The sequence below is a fragment of the Daktulosphaira vitifoliae genome, unplaced genomic scaffold, assembly GCF_025091365.1.
Source record: "Daktulosphaira vitifoliae isolate Bord-2020 unplaced genomic scaffold, ASM2509136v1 Scaffold_3, whole genome shotgun sequence".
NCBI classification, from domain to species: Eukaryota; Metazoa; Arthropoda; class Insecta; order Hemiptera; family Phylloxeridae; genus Daktulosphaira; species Daktulosphaira vitifoliae.
In genome coordinates this window covers 5,707,940-5,729,165 of record NW_026099574.1, presented here as the reverse complement: position 1 = coordinate 5,729,165, position 21,226 = coordinate 5,707,940, and the positions used below count along the sequence as shown (strand labels likewise).

The window sequence follows — 21,226 nt, the reverse complement described above, 5'->3', positions numbered from 1 at the left end:
TCGAAAGTAATTTATTACCAGAGTTATGTTTCGTCATTAATATATTTTAAAATTATCAAGATTATCATTTAGTTGTCGCTTCCCTTGGTGATAATAAATTTTATTTTATACATGTGTGTTACATAAGAAGCAAAAACATTGACTTTTTTTATCCGTTTATCGTGGGTTTTTTTTATTTATTTCTCTTAGAAGTAGTCTAATTTCAACTTTTGATTCGATACATAATTCTTAAATCATCTGTTCACTTCCATTGTTTCACATGACCTCTAGACTCTAACAAACGCTCGTAAGGGTAAGTGAACTCGTTTAACAATATCCTCTATTGTGGCTTTCATAACTAGTGCTTATACTCGCTGACACCTGTGAACTCTTATATAATTTTTAATTTGTCATTTTTATCCATCAATTACTGTATTATATTCTTCAAATACTTTTAACAAGTGCTGATTATACCAGTGGATTTATTTATTTTGTTTTGGTGTGGATGCTTTATTTTAACCTTGTAACAATTATTAATTGTGGCAGATTAATTAATAATAATTTTATTGATACAAAATTCTTCATATAAGGTACTATAAATTATTGAAGTATTTATAGAATTAATACAATTTTTATAACTATTTAAAATTTTTCTACTTAATATTTCAACAGTAATCATTATTGATAATGTAACCCAATTTGTTTTGAACCTAATTAGTCTCTTAATAAAAAAATTGTTTGCATTATTGCAATATTTTATTTATTATAAAATAAAATAAAGTGTATTACATAAATATATAGAGGTAAATACATTTAAGATATAAGCCCACTAGAAACTTTTAAATTTTTTGTTTTATGTAATGTAAATTGTGACTCAAAAGTGATATTTAAGTATTAAAACATCATTTTTAAAATAACATAATTATCATTAAAATTTATAGTATTGTGTTTAATAATAGTTAATAAAATATCTTTGTTTTCAAAACAAAACAAAAAAGTACTTTGTGTATGATGTGTAAATGTCAATATATGATTTTAATTATATATTTAGTTTCAGAGTAGAATGACATTATTATTTCATTAATTTCTCACAAAAATGTAACCATGATGATTTACTTACATAATTTTATGCATTGTAATACACATGCTTATTTACAATAAAAATCTAAATTTTCTGGTTTTTATAATATTCATTAAAATTTTTTAAGACCAGATATATTAACATCAAATATTTTATTTTTTTTTTTTTTGAATTTAAATATTATTTTAACTTGTGTAATTTAAAGAAATTTTTGTGTTTTAAACAAATCATTCAATAATTCTTATACACTACTTCTTAGTTGGTTTTACAAAATTAGTAATTTTTTAATTATATATTTTATCTACTTAAAATTTTTTCTTTATTATCAAAGTATACTTATCATAATCATCCAAATAATTTAAATTTAAATAATCTAAGGTCGTATCTCTATCAACTGATATCATTTACAGTCAATGTTATGATTTGTGTTACTTAATTTGATTAGCATTACTGTTTGATTATTATTTATTAACTATTAATGTATCTAAGTCAAGTATAATCTTAATGTTTGTTAAATTGAAAGTTAAAATGATGTATTGAAGTGATAAAGAGATAATATATGACTGCTGCTTTTTCTGATTGTTTCCTTGTGTAGGAACACCAAATGTAATGTCAACAGATTCGCGTTGGATAAGGGGTGTGATTGCTGTTGCTGTTAGTATTGGAATCACAGTCGGTTCAGTAGGTGTTGTGTTTTTAGTTCGACTTTTAGAAAAAAAAGAAAAACTGTTATTAAAGCAAGAAGTAGATGACTTAAACATTGCAATAATTGATCTCCAAACTGAAATAAAAGATCTCAAGTAAATGTTTTGTTATTTTGTTATAGCTTTGTCAAGGACTTAGTATTTTAATGACAAATAATTAATATTCTATTTAGGAAAAAAGTTTTAAAACCTGGTCACCGGTTGACCTTGTCAAGTAGTAGTGTTACAAGTGAAACAAGTTTATATACAGCATTAGGAACTGACGACGAATTTCACGATATGTCATCTGATAATGAAGACTCTCCAAGTTCTCAACAATTAAATGAAAAGTATTAATACAACTATTAATACATATCACTATTTTTTACTATATGTTTTTCATTAGTTCAATTGAAAACATGACAGCTATACAAAGTAATTATAACTGTATGTCATTATTAAGTGATGATATATTTGATAAAGTAGATGAATTATTTGATGGAAATGATGAAGATAAGCTTAAAGCTTATGAAATATTAGTAAAACTTAATGAAGAAGTATGTCAAATCTAAGACTGGTTTGTTTTCTTATGTTTTATTTTTAATGTTTTGTATTTTAGAGAACAGATGACATTGAAGTTTTATGGAGGTTATCAAAGTCATGTCAATTTGTATCTAAGTATTATAATGCAGCAAAAAAAAATCCTGAAAAGAGCAAAACTGTTATTGATGAAGGTAATTTATTAAAAAAAAAATTGACTTTATTTTAATGTGTTAAAAAACATTTATAATTTATTTTAGGAGTACAATGGGCAAAGCATGCTTTAGAAATGTATCCTGGAAACTGTAATGCTCATAAATGGTTTGCTATTTGCAGTGGAGCACGAGGTCAACTAGGGTCAACTAAAGAAAAAATAGAAGGAGGATATGTTTTTCAAAATCATATTAATGAAGCTATACGAATCAATCCTAAAGATCCCACATTATATTTTTTGAAAGGAAAACTGGAATATGAAGTAAGGGTTTCTTTTTAAATATTCTTATGGTATATATTTTTAAAATATAAGTATTAATTACTTACAGGTGGCCATTTTAACCTCATTTGAACGCCGTATAGCGAGCTGGTTGTATGGTGAAGTTCCTAAAGGTACTGTCCCTGAAGCTATAGAGTTGTTCTTAAAATTTGAACGTGAATCACCAATTCAGCTAAAAGACTGTCGCTTGCATCTTGCCAAATGTTTTATAGCAAAAAAAGAATATGAAATGGCTTTACAATGGTTAGAACAAGTTTTGCAACTCCCGACTAAAGATTCTGAGGTAAGTAAATTTATGATAATTTGAATCTATATATTCAGGATACACATTTTGTTGTCATGTTGAAAAACCACACATATTATTAATATAGAAAACTATTTTTTTAACCAGTATTATGTTATATCTTATACAATTAAGTTTTTCAGAAACTTTTCATCTAATATAAAAGAAATAAACTTGTAAAAACAAAACTCCTTACTAAATTTTATACTAGCCAAACTTTTGCAATTTCCTAATTAATTACAGGCAATTAAAACTTATTTTAAATGGATGATACATAAATTTTTAACAAAAAATATTTTTTATTTTTTTTTATCATTTTAAATTTATATCCATTGCCATTATTTATAAAAAATAAATATAATAAAATATTTTTTGATACAAATTTCATTAGTATTTTAACTAATAAAAAATTTTTGTTTACTATTATGTTATTTTTAAGGATAAAGAAATTGATGGCGAAGCTAATCAATTACTTAAGAAGTATTCAAAGTATAAGAAGTCATAGGAAAATTATACTATAAATTACTGGACAAATTGTGTGATTTTAAATTTATTTTGTCATGTTTGTAAATTAGTTAAAGTATTCCAATAAAAATAATGTATTTTTTTTTTTTAACAAAAAATTTAAGTATAATATGCAATAAGGGAGTATTAAAATAAAAATAAATTAAATATATCTTGTTTACTATTGTAAAAAAAAGGTTAAATTTTATTTAATTACATTTTTTTGGAGGTTAAAATTTAATGTTATCTATTAGAACATAATGTATATTTTTTAATTATATTGTTCCAATTAACTATTTTTGAGTATTATTTAATGAATTCCAAATGTTTCTGATTTATATTACATGGACAAAAAAAAACATGTTATCTTAAATATTTTCTTTGTTAATAGATTTTAGTTATACATTTTATGTCACAGATGAATTATAAACTTATAATATAATATACTTTTATTGTAATACAACATTATTTTAATATTATTCTTGTGCTTGAATATATAAATTTTACTTGAATAACATATTTCTACAGTCACTTATTAATAAATTGAAATTAAATATTATATTGTTTTCTTAGTGTAACTAAAAATTAAATGTTAACATAGATCTTGTACTTAATATATGTATACATGTGGATGATCAAAAATGTTATTTGTAGTTTTCTATTTTATTATTTAAACCTCATAAAATAATTAACAATCTTTTATTGTACCTTGTTGCAATTTAGTACCTCTATATGTATTTCTGCTTTTAGTTTATTGGTGTGGTGTTTTAACCCTAGCGCTATGCATGATTGTTCTTAAAATTACTATTTTTTTAATTGACAATCAAACATTTTATTATTTGTTCTTAGTGATAATACATCTTCTAAATCCAAATTAACCAGTATAAAACATGGAATGGCGAGGATTTGCATACATATTTCTTTGGTACCTAAGCATAGCAAGTGGTTTTCTTATTCTCTGTTGTCCAACAATACCATTACTATTTATCTACCCTGAATTATTTCGTTTTATTATTGGTATAATATACTCAGTATGGGAAATGTATCCTACAGTAAGAATAATTTGCATATTTATTAATTTATATTATAATTAGTTGTCTATCATTTATAATAATCTTTATTTTGCAGGTACTAATGCGACTGCTTTTTAAAACAGAGTTTGTAATTACTGGAGATCATATAAAGCCTAAGGATGGTGCATTAATATTAATGAATCATAGAAATCGTTTAGATTGGAATTTTTTATGGGCATGTATGTATTATGGTACTGAACCACCAGCACATAAATTGAAAATGGTCTTGAAATCAGCAATTCGCCATGTACCATTTGTTGGTTGGGTAATGCAGATGTCTGGATTTTTGTATATACAACGTCGCTGGGACCATGATCAAAGTTTAATGGCTGATCAATTAAAGTATTTTAGCAATGTCCATGATACCAATCAAGTATAAGATTTTTAAAATATTCTTAGATCTTTCATTATTCTTGATTTTTTTTTAGATTTTATTATTCCCAGAAGGTACTGATCTTTCATTAAAAAACATTGAGCTCAGTAATATATATGCTGAAAAAAACAATTTCCCTAAATACAGATATGTCTTGCATCCAAAAACAACTGGTTTTGTGTTTCTTACTGATACAATGAGAAAAAGTAATTTAAAAAATAAACCTTAATGTTATTTTTTTACAGTTAAAAATGATTATTTTATTTTAGATAAACAAATTGAAGCTGTATATGATATAACTATTGGTTATCCAGATTTAATTCCACAAAATGAAATTGATGCTTTGTGTGGTGTATTTCCTAAAAATGTGCATTTCCACATTAAACGGTAGTCTCTTTTTACATTTAAAATTTTAAATAATAAAAATTTTATCTTGACATTATTTTAAATTATGAAAAATTTTATACAACTGATAAGTTTATTCAAAAACAACTTTATAAAAAAATACTTAATTCATACATTAAGATTTAAATAAAGCATTTTAGAAACTTATTTATTTTAAAGTACTTAAATCAAAATTATAATTATAAATCAAGGTTAATTAAAATCATAGAAATTCATCATTACTACCACAATACCAAATTATTGAAATGAACTTAATATTCTGTATTATTCATTATTGTTTAAAAAATCATCAAAATACTTATGAGTAATTTTAGCTCATTTGAGTATAATAATTGAGAATGAGAGACCTGAGGATATTTTTTTATATCACAATTTGTTTTCTTTCTTAAAACTGCCCAATCATTTAAACATTTTAAGAATGATCTTTTTTAATTTAAATTAAAAATAAATAATATGGCAGTATTACATACTTTATATTTAAAATGTATAATTAAATTTCATTACTATTAATTGTTTTTATACTTTTACTTTCAAATACTTTTATATTAGTCTAATTACACAGGTATGATATATCTGATTTACCAAAAAGCACTGATGGATTAAAGCTATGGTTGATTGAACTTTGGAGTGAAAAAGAAAAGAGATTAGCAGAATTCACTTTGTCATCTTCATTTGTGTCTAACTCATTAACAGTCAATAATGAAAATACTCTAACACACAATTCACTTTATTTATCTTTTATGTTCTGGACTTTAATTGAGGTACCTTTAAGTTTTTATAATATATCCTATGTTAATAAAATGATAAAAAATGCTTAGAATACTTATGATTTTTTTAGGTCATTACTGTGTATAATCTAATTACTTCATCATTGTTTCAATATTGGTGTTTGATATTTTGTATTATATTTGTTGGGTTATCATTTGTTGATGATGGTTTTCAAATGCTGGAAGTAAAATTCTACAATCGGTTTAAGCATCCTAAGAAAAATCGTTAAATCAACCCTTGGGGATGAAATCATTCACACTTATTATAATTTTAATCTCAATTCAGAGGTCTCATTAATATTTAAAATTTAATTTTATATTTTTATTAAATTTTAGTATTTCATTTTAAAGTAATTTGAGTTTGTTGACATTTCCTTTACGTTTGGAATTAAAATCATAAATTAATGGTTTCATAAATAGATCTTTAATTTGTTATTAAGTTTTATCCTGCCTGATCTGTGAATAAATTATTGTGATTTTTTTTAGTTTTAAGAAATGTAGTGGTATTAGTTCTTTTGTATTCATTTTTGTATTAAATTGTGTAATTTTAATTTTAAGTTGGTGTTTAGATTTTATTAAATAAAGAGTTATTAAATATTATCATTTTTTTTCAGTATAAAATTTGAAAGCTTTTGGTTTTATGCCAATTATTATTTGAAACACTTACTCCTAGGTCAATATTTGTTATGTACAGAAAGCAAAAAGAAAATATTTTGAAATTGAGCCATTGCCACTATTTTGTTTGTTTGGTATTAATGGTTGGAACTAAAACTTACTACAATTGTCCCTGGAATATAATTAAGATCATCCGACAATTTATAAAATATAAGAAAATCTCAGAATCCGTACAATAAAGGTAAATTGCTCTTATCTAATGCCTGAACTTTTACGAACACAAAATTCTGATGATGTTTACGGTTACATAACATCATACTACTTCGCTCTTCCTTCAATAAATTTACTCTATGCCTAGTGACTCGTTAAATGCTTTTTCGTTATCTGAGTTATTTTTAATCTCGTTTACTTACCAATACCGTTTGTGTAAGAAACGTTACTAATCACAAAAAGTATACGCATCGGCCGTCGTCAAAAATCATTATCACTGTTGGTACTCGGTAGTCTCTCCATGTGCGTATGCGAGTTTGATCGCCCGCGACTGACCTGCCGCCTTCATTTTTATTCATTCGCATTGTTAGGATCAACACGTTTTACCCGAACGGATTTAAAAAGTGGTGCCAAATGTCAAGGGCCAATTAATCCCTGAAAATCTTTATTTCATTTTAATAGAATTCAACCTTCTAAAAAAAATGAGAGGTAAGCGTATATTGAAATAATCATGCTTATATATTAAGTTAATAGTTGTGTTAGTATTGTATTTGAGTAAAATTATTTTATAAGTCTTACCAAATGTTTAAAGTGAAAACGGTTATACGCGTAGGTTATTGAAGTGTATTTAAATTGCATTCCTTAAAAACACCATTAATTATCAATCTAATTTATTTGTATTTGTAACCGTTGGCAGCTATCTGTGATGGTCCTAACAGAAATGTTTTATTTAGGTACACTAACCTCTTAAAAAAATTAAATGATACTATTGAAAAAAATAATAATTTATTGTAAAATAGAATTGTAAAATATTAGTTATCGCAGTTGATAAATATTACTCAAAAAATGTTCGATTTCAATTTGAAATGTTCCAAACTCATATACAAACAATTGCAATTTAAATATTACTGTAAAAATATATTAGAATTCAAAAAATAAAAATTTTAATGGGCTATTTTAGCCTTTTATACATCAATCAAATGTACAATTTTTAGCAGTGTACGATTTAAAATGTTTCCATGAAACGCGAATTGCTTAGAACTAAAAAAGTATTAATTATCATCTAACTGGATGTTTTTTTTTTTAACATAAATAACAAGTTTTATTTGATAACTATGAGAATCATAGATTGATCTCGTTATTTAAATATATGTATTTAAAATAATTTTTTTAGTATATTATTAAATTCGATGTTTTATAATATTAAATCATTTTTTAAATATATTAGATTTTACTTACTAAAATATCATAAAAATAAATGATAAACTGCTTGATTTTATTTTTCTTATTATATAAAAAATGGGCACTGACATACTAGAGGTGTTGAATTGAATAAAAATTATCGGGTTACACATTAAATAATTCCCATAACCTAGAATTCTTGTTTCTAAGAAATCCTTGAATTTGAGTAAAAACATATTTCTATGGATTGGTGGGTTTTATTACTTTCTATGATTTCCAAACCCAAACCCATCCTTTTAACATTACTGAGATTAAGCAATAGATAAGATGTATTTATTTTATATTTTGCTTAATTTTCAATAGTAAATTTGTCAAGAGAATCCTTTTTATGAAGAAAACATAATTTTATATTACACTAATATACTGCCCTTTTCAACGACTTCTAAAATAATTTTTAATTAAGTTTTTTTATGTTATTAATTCTACATAATAAGACGTAATGCTATATAATTTTGAAAAATAAAATAAACCCCCAAAAGTAATACGAAAAAAAATGTAATGTAAAAAAGTATTAGCTTAAAAAAAATAAACTGTTTATTCTTAAAATCCTGAAATGTAGACTTAAGATATCTGGCATACTGTAATTAGTAAAAAAAGAAATGTTTCAATTAATAGTTTGTAAAATTTCAAAATTAAAAAGAGAGTTTTAATTCAATGAATTATTTGGAAAAGGGAATATGTCCAGATATTTAAATCTTACAGGGGAAATGAAAAAGTAATTTTGCAAATAATTATCGAATTTAATGTATATGTTAATATTTTAAATGTATTATTTCATACATCCGTAAGAAAAGCAATCATTTTATCAAAAAGCCAGAAAGTGAAAAAAAGTGAAAATTTTTATTTTCCAAATANGCATTCTGTTATTGTAAAAATTTTTATTTTCCAAATAAGTTAAATTAATTTTTGAAATTTTGTTTAATATAATATATTATGTGCTTGACATTATTTATTGATCTGATACATATTATAAAAATTGTTTTTTTAACTTGAAGTGCTTAAATTCATAGACAAAAAAACTTTTCTTGTTTTCCTCAAAATGGTGTACTTACGTAACCTTTATAATATATATTTATAAATAAACAATTCTGTATAACATTGTATGTATACATTGTTTTTTCTACAACTATGGTACTTTAACTTAAAGGATTAAAAGCAAAATTCTATGATCACACAAGAATGTAACAAAAATATGTTCTGGTTAGTGTCATTACATTTCCGTAAAAATTTGAAAATTTCAAAACAATGTTCCTTTTTTCAAATAACCCATCTAATTCAACCAAAATTGAATATTTGACTTTTAATATAAGGCTTTTGGATGGAAATTAATTCTTAAATGTTTTCATTGCAATGCTTCGACCTCGAAAAACAAGACAATTTTGGTTAATAGCTATTTTAGTTTAAAATTGTTACAATCGTTTTTGACATGAAAAAAACTCATTCAACTTGCACGTAATTTTAAAAAATGTTAAATTTTAATGAACAAGCTAATAATTACCTTTATGAAGGATTGTAATGAAGAATAACATATTAATATTCATAGTGCAAGTAAAATACGATATTATTGTTTACTTGATTGTTATATTGTTTGTAAAAATATTTAGCTACCAAAACATTTAAATAATTATTTGCTCGAATGGAAATTTATGTTATTGAAAGATGAGTAATTTTTCTTAGCTATAAGAAAATAATTCGCCAATTATAATATGAAAATTAATACTATCTTATATATTTAATTGAATACATATTTATCGTTGTATGCTCTTCTTGGTAATTAAAATTATTATGACTATTTGACATTAACGAAAAATCTATTTTTAAATTACTATAATAATTTTTTTTAAGGTGAAATAGATCCAATAAAGTTAAATACTCTGCATGGTGTTTACTATACAATTTTTAGCGTGATAATTACACAATATTTATTTTATTTTTTATTAATGGGTTAACTTTAATAAATCGATGACAGTGATAACGCTTTATAAGTTGGAAACTGTATTTAAAATATCATCACTTTAAATAAAATGATGTTGAACTTTGACAATGTATTTTTTGCTTTTGTCAAGAAATTTATCTACTTATTAACTATACAAAATGTTTACTTTACACATTTTATAGTCTCATGATAACATTTTTATTACTGTGTTTTTATTATATTATCTTTTAATTGTAGCGAAATGTATTATTTAATATACTTTTATTTGTTATTATGAGACGAAAATTCTAGTCTTAAATCTTAAATCTTTATAACTTCAAGAGCCAGAAGACAATTAAAGCTAATAATATAAGTTAAAAAATTTATATATTTTTTAATTTATGATTTTTTAAATGTTTGGTCTATTATTTTGTCCAACGGTGTGTTATATTCATATCATTAATTATCGACTAATTTTAATCCCTTCAACTTTAAAACAGTTTATACTTTAAATTGATTATATAGGGTGTTGTGACAAATCTATATATATTTTTATAATGATTTGTCAGAACCCCATGGGATACCTGTTTAATAGTAATAATTATTATTAATAATTATATTTGATTGATAATCAATATATTATTAATGAAATAAAAATAATTTTCAAAATTTATCGGTTGACAAATTTATTTACTCCATTCACTAGTTAATTTAGCCATAAAGTCTATAGCAAGTCTATGCTCTGTGATAAGTAATAAAATATTAGCTTGACTTGATTTAATTGCAATAATTTTATCTATTCTTACTATAAAACTTTTATAAAAAATCTTTTACATATAGAAAAATAGTCGAAGTTGGCGATAAAAGTCTCTTACAGTAATGCAAAAGAGATTTCATCATCTCTATCAAAGAAATAATTGTTAGTAAAATAATTTAAATTATGTTTTATTGTGTATAAATAGTTCAATTTAAATCTTCTTTAAATCAAAAGTCGTTGATTGTGTGTGGACGTATTATGTCTATACAAAACCGACGATTTTTTAGCCATTTAACATCTGAACCAACTCTAACGAAAAGAGTCATAACTGCATATTTTTCATTTTTATAATTGTCATAAAATCTAATAAAGCATTTTTATTTTATATTCCTGTAAAACTATAATTTGTTTTTTCATTAACTTATCAGAAATTATAAAACAAAACGAAAAATTTTACAGAGAAGATACGTCACTTAAAACTTTAAATAGTTCTCTTAAAAAATTGTAAAAATTTTGGTTAAAACTCTTTTTGTTGCAATATTTATTACAATGCAAAAGTGAATATTTTATTTAGAAATTTATTAAAAATCAATATAAATGTGTTCATTTATTCTCTTATGTATGACTATTTTAGCTAAATATTTTGTTTTAACTCGAACTAATTTTTTTATTGGTATAATCAGTTTCTTGTATTAACATTTGAAAATTATTTTGGAAAAAAAATAACATTGCTCAATAGTTTAAATGAGACAGGGCCCAAAAAGAACACAGTTTGTTTAGTAAAATGTTTTGTAATATTATTGATAAGCAATTCTTTTTAATTACCAAGCTTAAAAAAATTAGTTACTTAATTAAAAATTAGAATACATGGCTAATTAACTGACAACTGTTAATTGCAAATGTCAAAAGTCAATGAGAATAAACTTAAATTTTATAAACGCTTGATCTGGGTCTCAAATAAAAATTAAAAATCTTCTTTCTTAACTCATTTCTGTAGCATCTTAGTTAAGTAATAATAAATATTATCAAAAGTTAAAACAATTTGTTTTTCATGACAATATTACAACTGTAATTTTAAAATTTTAATATTACAATTTTTAGTTTTTTTCTTACAAAATATTTTAATGTGTAGACATTAGTTTCAGGAAAAGATTTAATTGTGTTAAAAGAATTTTAATTTATATTTGTGGGTATGTAATGAGGGTGGGTTCACTTAGTACTTCTGTCTAATTAATGTTTCGCACTTGTTCCATATCCGCTCCATGTATTAAAATAATTATAACTCTATGAGTTTATGTCATAAAAATGTTATCGACTCATCAAACTTTTTGGAACAAAATGTCTAAAAAATGGTTAATATGTACTTATAATGTATTCCAAAAAGTTAATAGTTATAAAAAAAAATCATCAAAATAATTATATGAAAGTTCTAAGCGCTAACAGTTAGGTTTAAGACACTGTAAATATATATATTCGTTATTTTTTTATGTGCACATAAATAAAGTAGCCGTTGTTAAACTGTTTTCTTTAAATAAATAAGTATTAAACTTTGTTGTTCTACTTAGCTATAATTCATTTTCATGCTTCTTGATCATCACTATATTTTCAGGTTATATTTTTTTTTATTGTAGAAAAAGATACAATTTGTATAAAATATACAATAAGTACATATGATAAAATATTAAATACATGTAATTTTGAAAAAGAAAACAATAACTTGTGGAGAGGCAGCTCAGTAGCGGGACTTCAATTTTAAGGTTATAAATATAAATTTTGTTATTGTCTTAATAACAATTGCTAAAAAGTATTTTTTTGTCTTATACTATTAGATTTATTATATTGTATTATTATGAAGTCATATTATGAATATTAATACCATTTATTTCTAATCTTACAATGTATAGGTAACATTAATTAATAGATAAAATAAACTAAAATGACAATTTAGTACATTCAAAAGTTATTTTACCTCCCATTTTGTAAATAATTTGAGCTTTTAAAGATTAAATTATATTGTCTTGTTTTGTTATTATTATTTTTTTAAATTGTCTATATACATTTTTTCACGTAAATTTTGGCATATTTAATATAATCTATCAAACAATCTTAACTTTATGTATGCACGAGCCTACAAAATATAAATATTCAAAAATCAAACTTAAAAAAATTAAAATATCATAATTTATTTTGATATTCATTTGAAGTAGCAAACGATGAGGATAAAAAATATTAAACTAATAATTATTATTAAATTTTATCTGCCCTCACAAAAAATTTTGAGTTGACCATTAAAATTTATTGTGAAAATTAAAATAGCTTCAATGATTTCTATAAAATGAAATTATTATAAGTAAATAAGATTTATAGACAATAAATAGACATCTATTGATTTTTTTTGATAAATAGAGCCAAAACTTTTTATTAACTTTAATAATATTAAAACAATTAATCTTAACATTAAAACAATTAAACATTAAATTTTCGTCATTAGGTTTCTGATTTTAATATTATAACATAATAATTTATCAAATAAAATTCTTTCAGCATTTATCTTTGTAAAGTTAAGAATATGCAAGGTAATTGAGCAAGATTAAGTGGTAAAATGATTTTTAGGAAAATAATAGTATGCTACTCAGTGAGTCATTTAATAACTCATACCGATTAATAACTAGTGTTACTAAGAATAAATATCAAATTAATGCCTTATAAATCTCTTAAATAAATTATCAATTTTATAACGACTTATCAAACCATTCGTAAATTTATTTTGTAATTTAAATATCACAGTATTCTTGTTATGAAAAAAATTTCAGTTTCTGTAATAAGAAAACAATAGTTTAGCCAGTTGTTTTTGTTTCGTGCGTTATCGGTACATGTTATTTTTTATTTACGATGCTGATTAAACAATAATTTTGAAGTATCAAGATCTTTGGCTCTAATTAGCCAGTAATATGACTCTTGATCCTTTTCCAAAAATAACCTCTTAGTTGATAATTTATATTCATCGAAAAACCTTAGAAGTTTTAATATGTGTCAAAATTTCGACGATGCAATATATTATACACATAAAACGCGATGTGTTGAATTCTAAAAATGTGATACCTGAAATATAAATTAACACTCTTATTATGGTTGCATCCTTATTCAATAATCATAAAAATTCATAATAATATTTCTAAAAAACAAAAAGTGAGTTGAATAATATACATATTTGTAAGTCAATTTTGTAAAGAATGAATTTATCATTAAAATAAAATGTCTTTCAATACTTATTTTCGAATGATTTTGGCTAGAATAATAAAATCACGAACGTTATAATTTAAGTTATTTTATAATATTTATAAGAAAAATAATCATATGAACTGTTGCTACTATGCTATTACTACTATGGTAAATCTAATTATATTCCCTGTAACCTCAAATATAATTGAAACTTTTTTATGTGGAAAGCGCGTACGTGGTAATTACCACGATATTTACCAAAAAGTTTTTCGAGATGAAAGGTTATCTATTTAAGAAAGTAATGAGCGATTAAAATACCTTTTCTTTACAAAGAGCTCAGTACTAAATATGTATTTTTAAATAATGAATTGCTGTATAAGTGATACTGAGGATGCTAGTAAACTTCTATTGATTGTTATAATTAGGGGTTTCATAATCGATTTTATATTACAAGTTATACTTAAACAATTCAATTATATCATATTTTAAAAATTGACTTGTAAATTATGTTGATTTATATTCATAAGTTTATCAATTATAATAGTTTATTTAATTCATCCTTTATACCTTATAAGGGTGTTAACTTTATTTTATAATGGCACCATACATATTTAACTTACTTATAAAATAAAAAATAATATAATTAAGAAAATTGCTGGTCGATGTCAACTTTTGATCCATTACTTCGGAAGTTATAACTATTTTAAAATATAGAGTAAATGTTGTGTTATTTTTATCATTACCCATTACTTTTCGCGCTATTCCTCCATTTTATATTATTACTAAAATAATTTATTCATGTATTATACTTATAAATCATTAAACTTGTAATCAGGATATAAATAAGAAAGTAGTTTATTGAAATAATTCAATAATTCCCTCTTAAAATAAAAAACTCTACAAATTTGCATCGAAGCATTTTTGCTTCGATTCGAAGTTAAGAAGGTATTAGTTTTACTATGTTTTTTTTTTGTGTCACCACTTTTTCTCAACTCTCACCGAACTGATTTCTTTCAACGATACATCAATAGATCACAAATCGTATCTAGTCGAAGACATCACCCTCAAAAATTGAAAAAAATTTTCCTCGTTTCCCGTAACTGGGAGAAATCTCCAAAAAAATTACAAATTTAAAAATTGCTAATTTTTGATAATTTTTTTACTTAAAACTGCCATAACTTTTTTAACAATAACCAAATCAATATAATTTTTTTTTATAGATGCACCATGTCTTTACCTATTATTTGATGTATTTATTTTATAAATCTGACCCTTTACCTGCCCACAGAGGGTGATTTAAAATGACATTTTTTTCACAAAAAATTACTTTTTCAACTTAAATTTTGAAAGTGTTCCGGAAGGTCTGACACTTATATATATATATATATATTAAATTAAAGCTAATGTAATATACTTTATAATGGTAAAAAAAAATTTCGGACTTTATTTTGTTTTCACGGTGAAAATGGCTACCGAATGCTATTGTTGTGTGAAAATTCTCAATATTTTACATTTTTAATTTTATAATGCTATAACTCATTGAAAAGTGTATGGATCAACACAATTTTTCTATGAGAAATACTATTTTTTAATAATCCATTTTTCATTCGATATACTTTATCTTAATCAGGATTTTAATAAGGAACTAGCAGATTATGTAGCTTTTGTAATAATCCACCAATTTTTTTTTTGTAGTGGTTTTAATCACTGTCAGATATCATTATACTTGACCCAAAAATGTCACGTCACCACTGTGCTGCGACCCCCTGTGCTGGGTTTTTTCATAGTAGTGATTATAATCACTGTCAGATATAATCCATAATTTACACACTGTGTTGGATTTTTAATTATATATATTTATCAATTTATTGTCTTTTAAAAATGATCTTTGCAAAACTTTAAATTTCTTTAACAAATTCTTGGATTATTTAATATTGAAGATTATAAAAGAGTTAAATTTCAAGTTACATGATAATTTGAAGAAAATATAATATAATTATTATAATAATTTAATATATTTCAACTATACAGAGTAATTGTTTAACTATATTTAAAAATATAAGTCCTAATATATTTTTTTCTTTTCAGTAGTTAATGATATCTATTAATCCTAGTACCCTATATTCTATAAATTTCAAAAATAATTTTGATTCTACACACTTCTTAAAATTCTAACTTTAGTTTTTTGAAATGAAACATATTTTTAAATATCTTATAAATAATAAAATAACTGGTTGAATGTAACTTTTTAAAAATATTAGCATTTTTGTGATAGGGCGCCAATTTTTAATGCGGTTCAAAAATGCCTAGAGATAAATATAAACAGAGTCAATAATTATTCTGTGTTAAAATTTAATAAATATAATATCAGTTCAATTAGAGCTATACAAAAAAATTAAAAATAGTAATGTTTCATAAATTATATCGTAATTTTTTTATTTGGGGGAATATATTGAGTTTAATAGTGGTTCATATCAATGCTTATCCTTTGTTATAATTCAATACAGTTTTACTCTGGATTAAGAATTTTTGAGATTTTTTAATCGGTAGTCTGTAATCACTTGTGTTTGGCTATAAGTAGATATTATTTCCTGGTATTACAAAAAGACCTTTGGAACTTAGTAGTTTCCAACTGTAAAATTTTTTAGCAGTAAAATAGTAAATTTTCCATTTTTTCCTATGTATTTTAATTTATCATAATACTAAGTATTAATTAGTAACAATTAAAAATACGATTTAGCTGCAAATACAAAAACGGAGGTATCTTTATTTTGCACATTATACATTCTTAAATAAAATATGATTTTAGCATCCTCAATATTTTTATCTAATGAACGCTTATGAATTAAAGAAAAATTTAGAATGATATTTTTATTAAACTAATGTTCATTTTTAATTTTAGCTACCGTTTCACTATGGTTTCTGGTATTTTCCGGGTTTGCTTGCAACTACATGATACGTATCAATTTAAATATCGCCATAGTGGATATGACTACAGTAATAAGTAAAAACAGTGGGACACAAAGCAATATGTGCCCTAATACGACCGTTCTGAGTAACCGTTCATCATTGCCAGTCCATGAAGTAATTTTGTTGTCAACAGTCAATAGTAGTTATTATAATTTATGAATAGTGGAAGCTAAAATCTTAAATTAGATTTTTATTTACTTGCTCAAAATTGATGTTGAGTATTAAGACAACCCATATTTTATACTTAGGTAGTATTAAGATTCATTTAATTCGAAAGGATTTCTTTGCTATTGAAACATTGACTATTTTAAAAGGATTATCTTTTTCATTACGACAATTTTAATATTACTTAAAAAGTTTTCATGATATACTTTAACGTGTATTTAAAAAATATAACTAATCAAATTATTATTATATTTGATTATAATATAAATTACGGTTTTCGTTAGACAGAATTCAAATGGTCCGATAAAGAAAGAGCAATGGTTCTTGGTTCGTTTTATTGGTTGCATTGGGCAACACAATTACCTGGAGGCTTACTAGCACGAACTTATGGAGCAAAACGAATTTTTGGCTTCAGTAATTTGGCAATGTTTGTTTTGTCGTTCTTAATGCCTTTGGCCGCTCGATGGGATATTAAAGCTCTAGTGGCCGCCCGAGCTATACAAGGCCTTATAGGAGTAATATATTAGATTTTATTGTTTCTTAACATCATTAAGTATTATTTTTTTAGGGTATGGCGTGGCCTTCTGTACATCATCTAACAGCCCATTGGATACCACCAAATAAACGGAGCAATTTTATCACTGCATATCTGGGTCATTATTTTATTCATTTTTAATAATTAATTTAATTAATAGAACATGAATTATCCATATTAATTATCATAAATATACAGATCATTCCACATTTTTTGTAACTTTACTCTTGGTAATGTGCTAAATAAAATAGTCATTCAAATTTTGTTTAACTTTCTAATGGGCAGATTTAATCATTATAGCACGCCTAAGATTTTGACAGAATGTTAATTTTCTGTTCTTAAAAATTTTATTCATAAGACATTGATATTTCTATTCATGTTTCTAATTTTTAATATATAAATTAAAAAGGCAGTTCGATTGGTGTTGCTATTACTTATCCGTTATGTGGTGTCATCATGGAGCAATTGGGATGGTCATATGTATTTTATACAACAGCAACAGTTGGTGTATTGTGGTTTATCGCTTGGTGGATGTTAGTATATGATACACCAGCTGAACATCCATTTATATCTCCAAATGAACTTGCTCACATCACTAGCAGTCTAACTACTATGGTATCATCAAAGCCTGTAAGTTAATTGTATCAATGTTGTCATTGATTAGGGATTATTAGATCATCCAATATAAGAATTATAATTTTAATAAGTTCATGTAATAATATCAAAATAGAAAGTAGAATTTCGTTTTGTAATTTTTGAGTGGATTTTTGTAAATTTATTAACTCTTTTATTTAATTAGCATTAGTGACAAAATTATTTTTAAATTTCAGTTACCTATTCCATGGAAATCTGTAGTGACATCTTTACCAGTATATTGTGCATTATTTGTTCAATGGGGAACAGGATGGGCTCTTCATACTCTTATGACACAGACACCAACTTATTTAAACCTCATGTTTGGATGGAGCCCACAAATGGTTTGTTAGCAGTAAGATATAAAATCAATTCTTATTATTTATATTGTAATTTTTTTTAGATTGGAATGTGGTCAGGGTTACCTCATTTGACCAGATTTTTTTTCTCCTTATTCTTATCATTTGGTATAGATTCATTAATGTCTTCTGGTTTATATAGTCGAACTTTTGTACGCAAAATTTCTACCAACATATGTACTTGTGTGCAAGCTGTACTTGTACTAGCAATCGTTTACATGGGTTGTGATTATATCTTAGTTAATGTATTTTTGGTCTTAGCAATGACTGCTAGTGGTGCATCAACATCTGGCCCACTGTCAATGATGGTTGATTTAGCACCTAATTTTGCTAGTGAGTATTATTTAATAGCTTTATTATAAAAAATAATTTAACTCAAAATAATGTTTCTTAGGTGTATTGCAAGGTTTCAGTGGTATAATTGGAGTGATTCCAGGAATGATTTCACCTTTTGTCTTGTCATATTTTACAAATGATAATGTATACTTGCTAATAATAGTTTGCTTATTGCAGTTTATTGATAATACATTTTTTCTTACAGAATACTCTAGAATCATGGCAACATTTCTTTGCTCTTTCAGCTGTGATTATAGCTATGCCTGGTATTATGTACAATTTTGTTGGTTCTAGTGAACTTCAGACATGGAATAATCCTGAAACTGTTAATAACCACGAGCTGACAACTACTAATGGTCAATCTAAAAAATAATAATTAACTTTTAATACTTTTTCATATAATTTCTTCAAACCATTTAATTATTACTATGTGAATAATATTAATATTTATTGTACAGATCAAATTTCCAGTTTTTAAAAATACTTTTTTATTAAAACTAGATAGTTATTATTGTTTTTTTTTTTTAAATTGGTTAGGTTATTTAGTAAGTAAAATTCTGAAATATCAGGCAATATAAACATATTATTTGCAAATTCAAGTACAAGGTCACAGATTTTTCTATTAAAATCAATTTACTATTACTTTTAAATTATTGAAAACGGGTAACTAAAAAATTAACTTATTCTTAATTTATGGAAATAAATCAAGATTTGAAAGAAGTAAATACACTTTCTAACTTTTTTTGTAAAATAATGAAAAATATTTAATTTAATTTTAGTAATTAGTTATAAGTTATTGCAATTTTTAAAAAATTACTAAAAAATAATTTTAATTATAAGAATAAAATAAGTTATATTTACTTAATTAATTTTTTTCTATTTATGACTTATTTTAATAATAATAATTTTTTTAAATATTGTATTTTTTCAAAACATAATTAATTTCATTTAAATATGATCCCTGTTTCTTGGTAACATTTAGTATTTCAGATAATTTAAAATATTTTTTTTATGACTGTATTATTCTTAAATAATAAAAATAGGTTAACATCACCAGTGAATGAACAATACTAGTAAAAAATTACCATTTAGTTTTTAACTAAAAAATTATCAAAACTGATTTTAACAAGTTTTAGTTATTAGTTTTTATTACAAAGAACCAATCTAAATTAAGTCTTATTATCATATTAAAATTTTTGATACGTAAAAAGTGTTAGTTTACTGTAAAATTTCAATAGTCAGCTTAAAATAATTCATTGTGATTTTTATGTTGGTTAATTATAAATATTTTTACATTATTATTAAAAAGATTTTTCCAGAAAACAAATATTTGTTTACTTTACGTGTGTGACATTTAAATATGAATTCATAAAGAATTTTTTTAAGTTAAAAAACTTTTAACTGTTTATTCATTGATGAAATTATCCTAGCTATTATTTTTATGATATATAAATAAAAACAGTTGAGCAATATTTTTCTTAAATCATAAATCATAATTTTTTTAAATAAAAATGAGGAATATTAAAATGAAGTAACTATTATTTTTACTTGTAGTTGTATAAAATGTATACAATTTATTAAAGGTTAAATTTATATGTTAACTATTAACCTAAATAGAATTTTTTTAAACATAAATAAGTAAAAAAGTGACATCTACTGATTTATATGTATTAACACTAACTTAACTAGTAATTACAGTTATACTTATATATTAGGTGACCTACCTAGCTAAAAATTGCAAATGTTTTTTTAAAATATATAAATAATAAAATATTTGATCATTGTTTACTATTTAGTAATAATTTTATAAAAAAAAATATAGCTAAAATTCAAATTACTACACTTAAATAACAAAATTTGCATTATATACCTATTAAAACTCTCATGAAATGAACCTATATGCATTCAAGACAAAATAGTAAATAGACAAAATTATTTTTCAACACTGAAGTAAATTCAGATAATTTAAATAAGTTATAATAAACGGATTCTCCATAAAATTTTCAATTTCAGAACTTCAGTTACAATTAGCTATTGGTTTTAAGGAACATGTAATTAGATCACTTATTAGAATAATTTAATGAAG

At 23.7% G+C, this 21,226-nt stretch overlaps 2 protein-coding genes across 4 annotated transcripts; both read left to right on the top strand.

Annotated features, from left to right (window-relative positions):
- Positions 1 to 13: 13 nt before the first annotated feature.
- Positions 14 to 6,781, top strand: LOC126901087 (lysocardiolipin acyltransferase 1-like). 3 transcript variants are annotated; one of them, XM_050677311.1, is made up of 8 exons: positions 91 to 292; positions 1,656 to 1,860; positions 1,938 to 2,093; positions 2,150 to 2,300; positions 2,363 to 2,477; positions 2,544 to 2,758; positions 2,826 to 3,059; positions 3,499 to 4,001. In XM_050677311.1, the coding sequence occupies exons 2-8, from the start codon at positions 1,670 to 1,672 to the stop codon at positions 3,562 to 3,564; spliced, it is 1,128 nt and encodes a 375-aa protein (XP_050533268.1). In that variant the 5' UTR covers positions 91 to 292; positions 1,656 to 1,669; the 3' UTR covers positions 3,565 to 4,001. The 3 variants fall into 3 exon arrangements, with proteins under 3 accessions (XP_050533269.1, XP_050533268.1, XP_050533267.1); XM_050677310.1 differs by lacking the exon at positions 91 to 292 and adding an exon at positions 317 to 569 and having other exon boundaries at positions 3,499 to 3,999; XM_050677312.1 differs by lacking the exons at positions 1,656 to 1,860; positions 1,938 to 2,093; positions 2,150 to 2,300; ... (2 more) ...; positions 2,826 to 3,059; positions 3,499 to 4,001 and adding exons at positions 4,413 to 4,615; positions 4,692 to 5,009; positions 5,065 to 5,215; ... (1 more) ...; positions 5,977 to 6,175; positions 6,253 to 6,781 and having other exon boundaries at positions 14 to 292.
- A 455-nt stretch (positions 6,782 to 7,236) lies between these two features.
- Positions 7,237 to 19,651, top strand: LOC126901085 (sialin-like). The gene is made up of 9 exons (XM_050677307.1): positions 7,237 to 7,495; positions 17,045 to 17,226; positions 17,562 to 17,792; positions 17,846 to 17,930; positions 18,222 to 18,442; positions 18,643 to 18,789; positions 18,849 to 19,137; positions 19,199 to 19,284; positions 19,346 to 19,651. Exons 1-9 carry the CDS (start codon positions 7,489 to 7,491, stop codon positions 19,511 to 19,513), a joined length of 1,416 nt encoding a protein of 471 aa, XP_050533264.1. The 5' UTR covers positions 7,237 to 7,488; the 3' UTR covers positions 19,514 to 19,651.
- The last annotated feature ends 1,575 nt before the right edge of the window (positions 19,652 to 21,226 follow it).

Bases quoted from the DNA above. Each gene is read 5' to 3' on its own strand.
- LOC126901087 (XM_050677311.1), top strand. From the start codon at position 1,670: ATGTCAACAGATTCGCGTTGGATAAGGGGTGTGATTGCTGTTGCTGTT. The intron at 1,861-1,937 runs GTAAATGTTTTG...TATTCTATTTAG, and splicing joins ACTGAAATAAAAGATCTCAA to GAAAAAAGTTTTAAAACCTG. The intron at 2,759-2,825 runs GTAAGGGTTTCT...AATTACTTACAG, and splicing joins AAGGAAAACTGGAATATGAA to GTGGCCATTTTAACCTCATT.
- LOC126901085 (XM_050677307.1), top strand. The intron at 19,138-19,198 runs GTGAGTATTATT...AATGTTTCTTAG, and splicing joins TTTAGCACCTAATTTTGCTA to GTGTATTGCAAGGTTTCAGT. The intron at 19,285-19,345 runs GTATACTTGCTA...TTTTTCTTACAG, and splicing joins CATATTTTACAAATGATAAT to AATACTCTAGAATCATGGCA.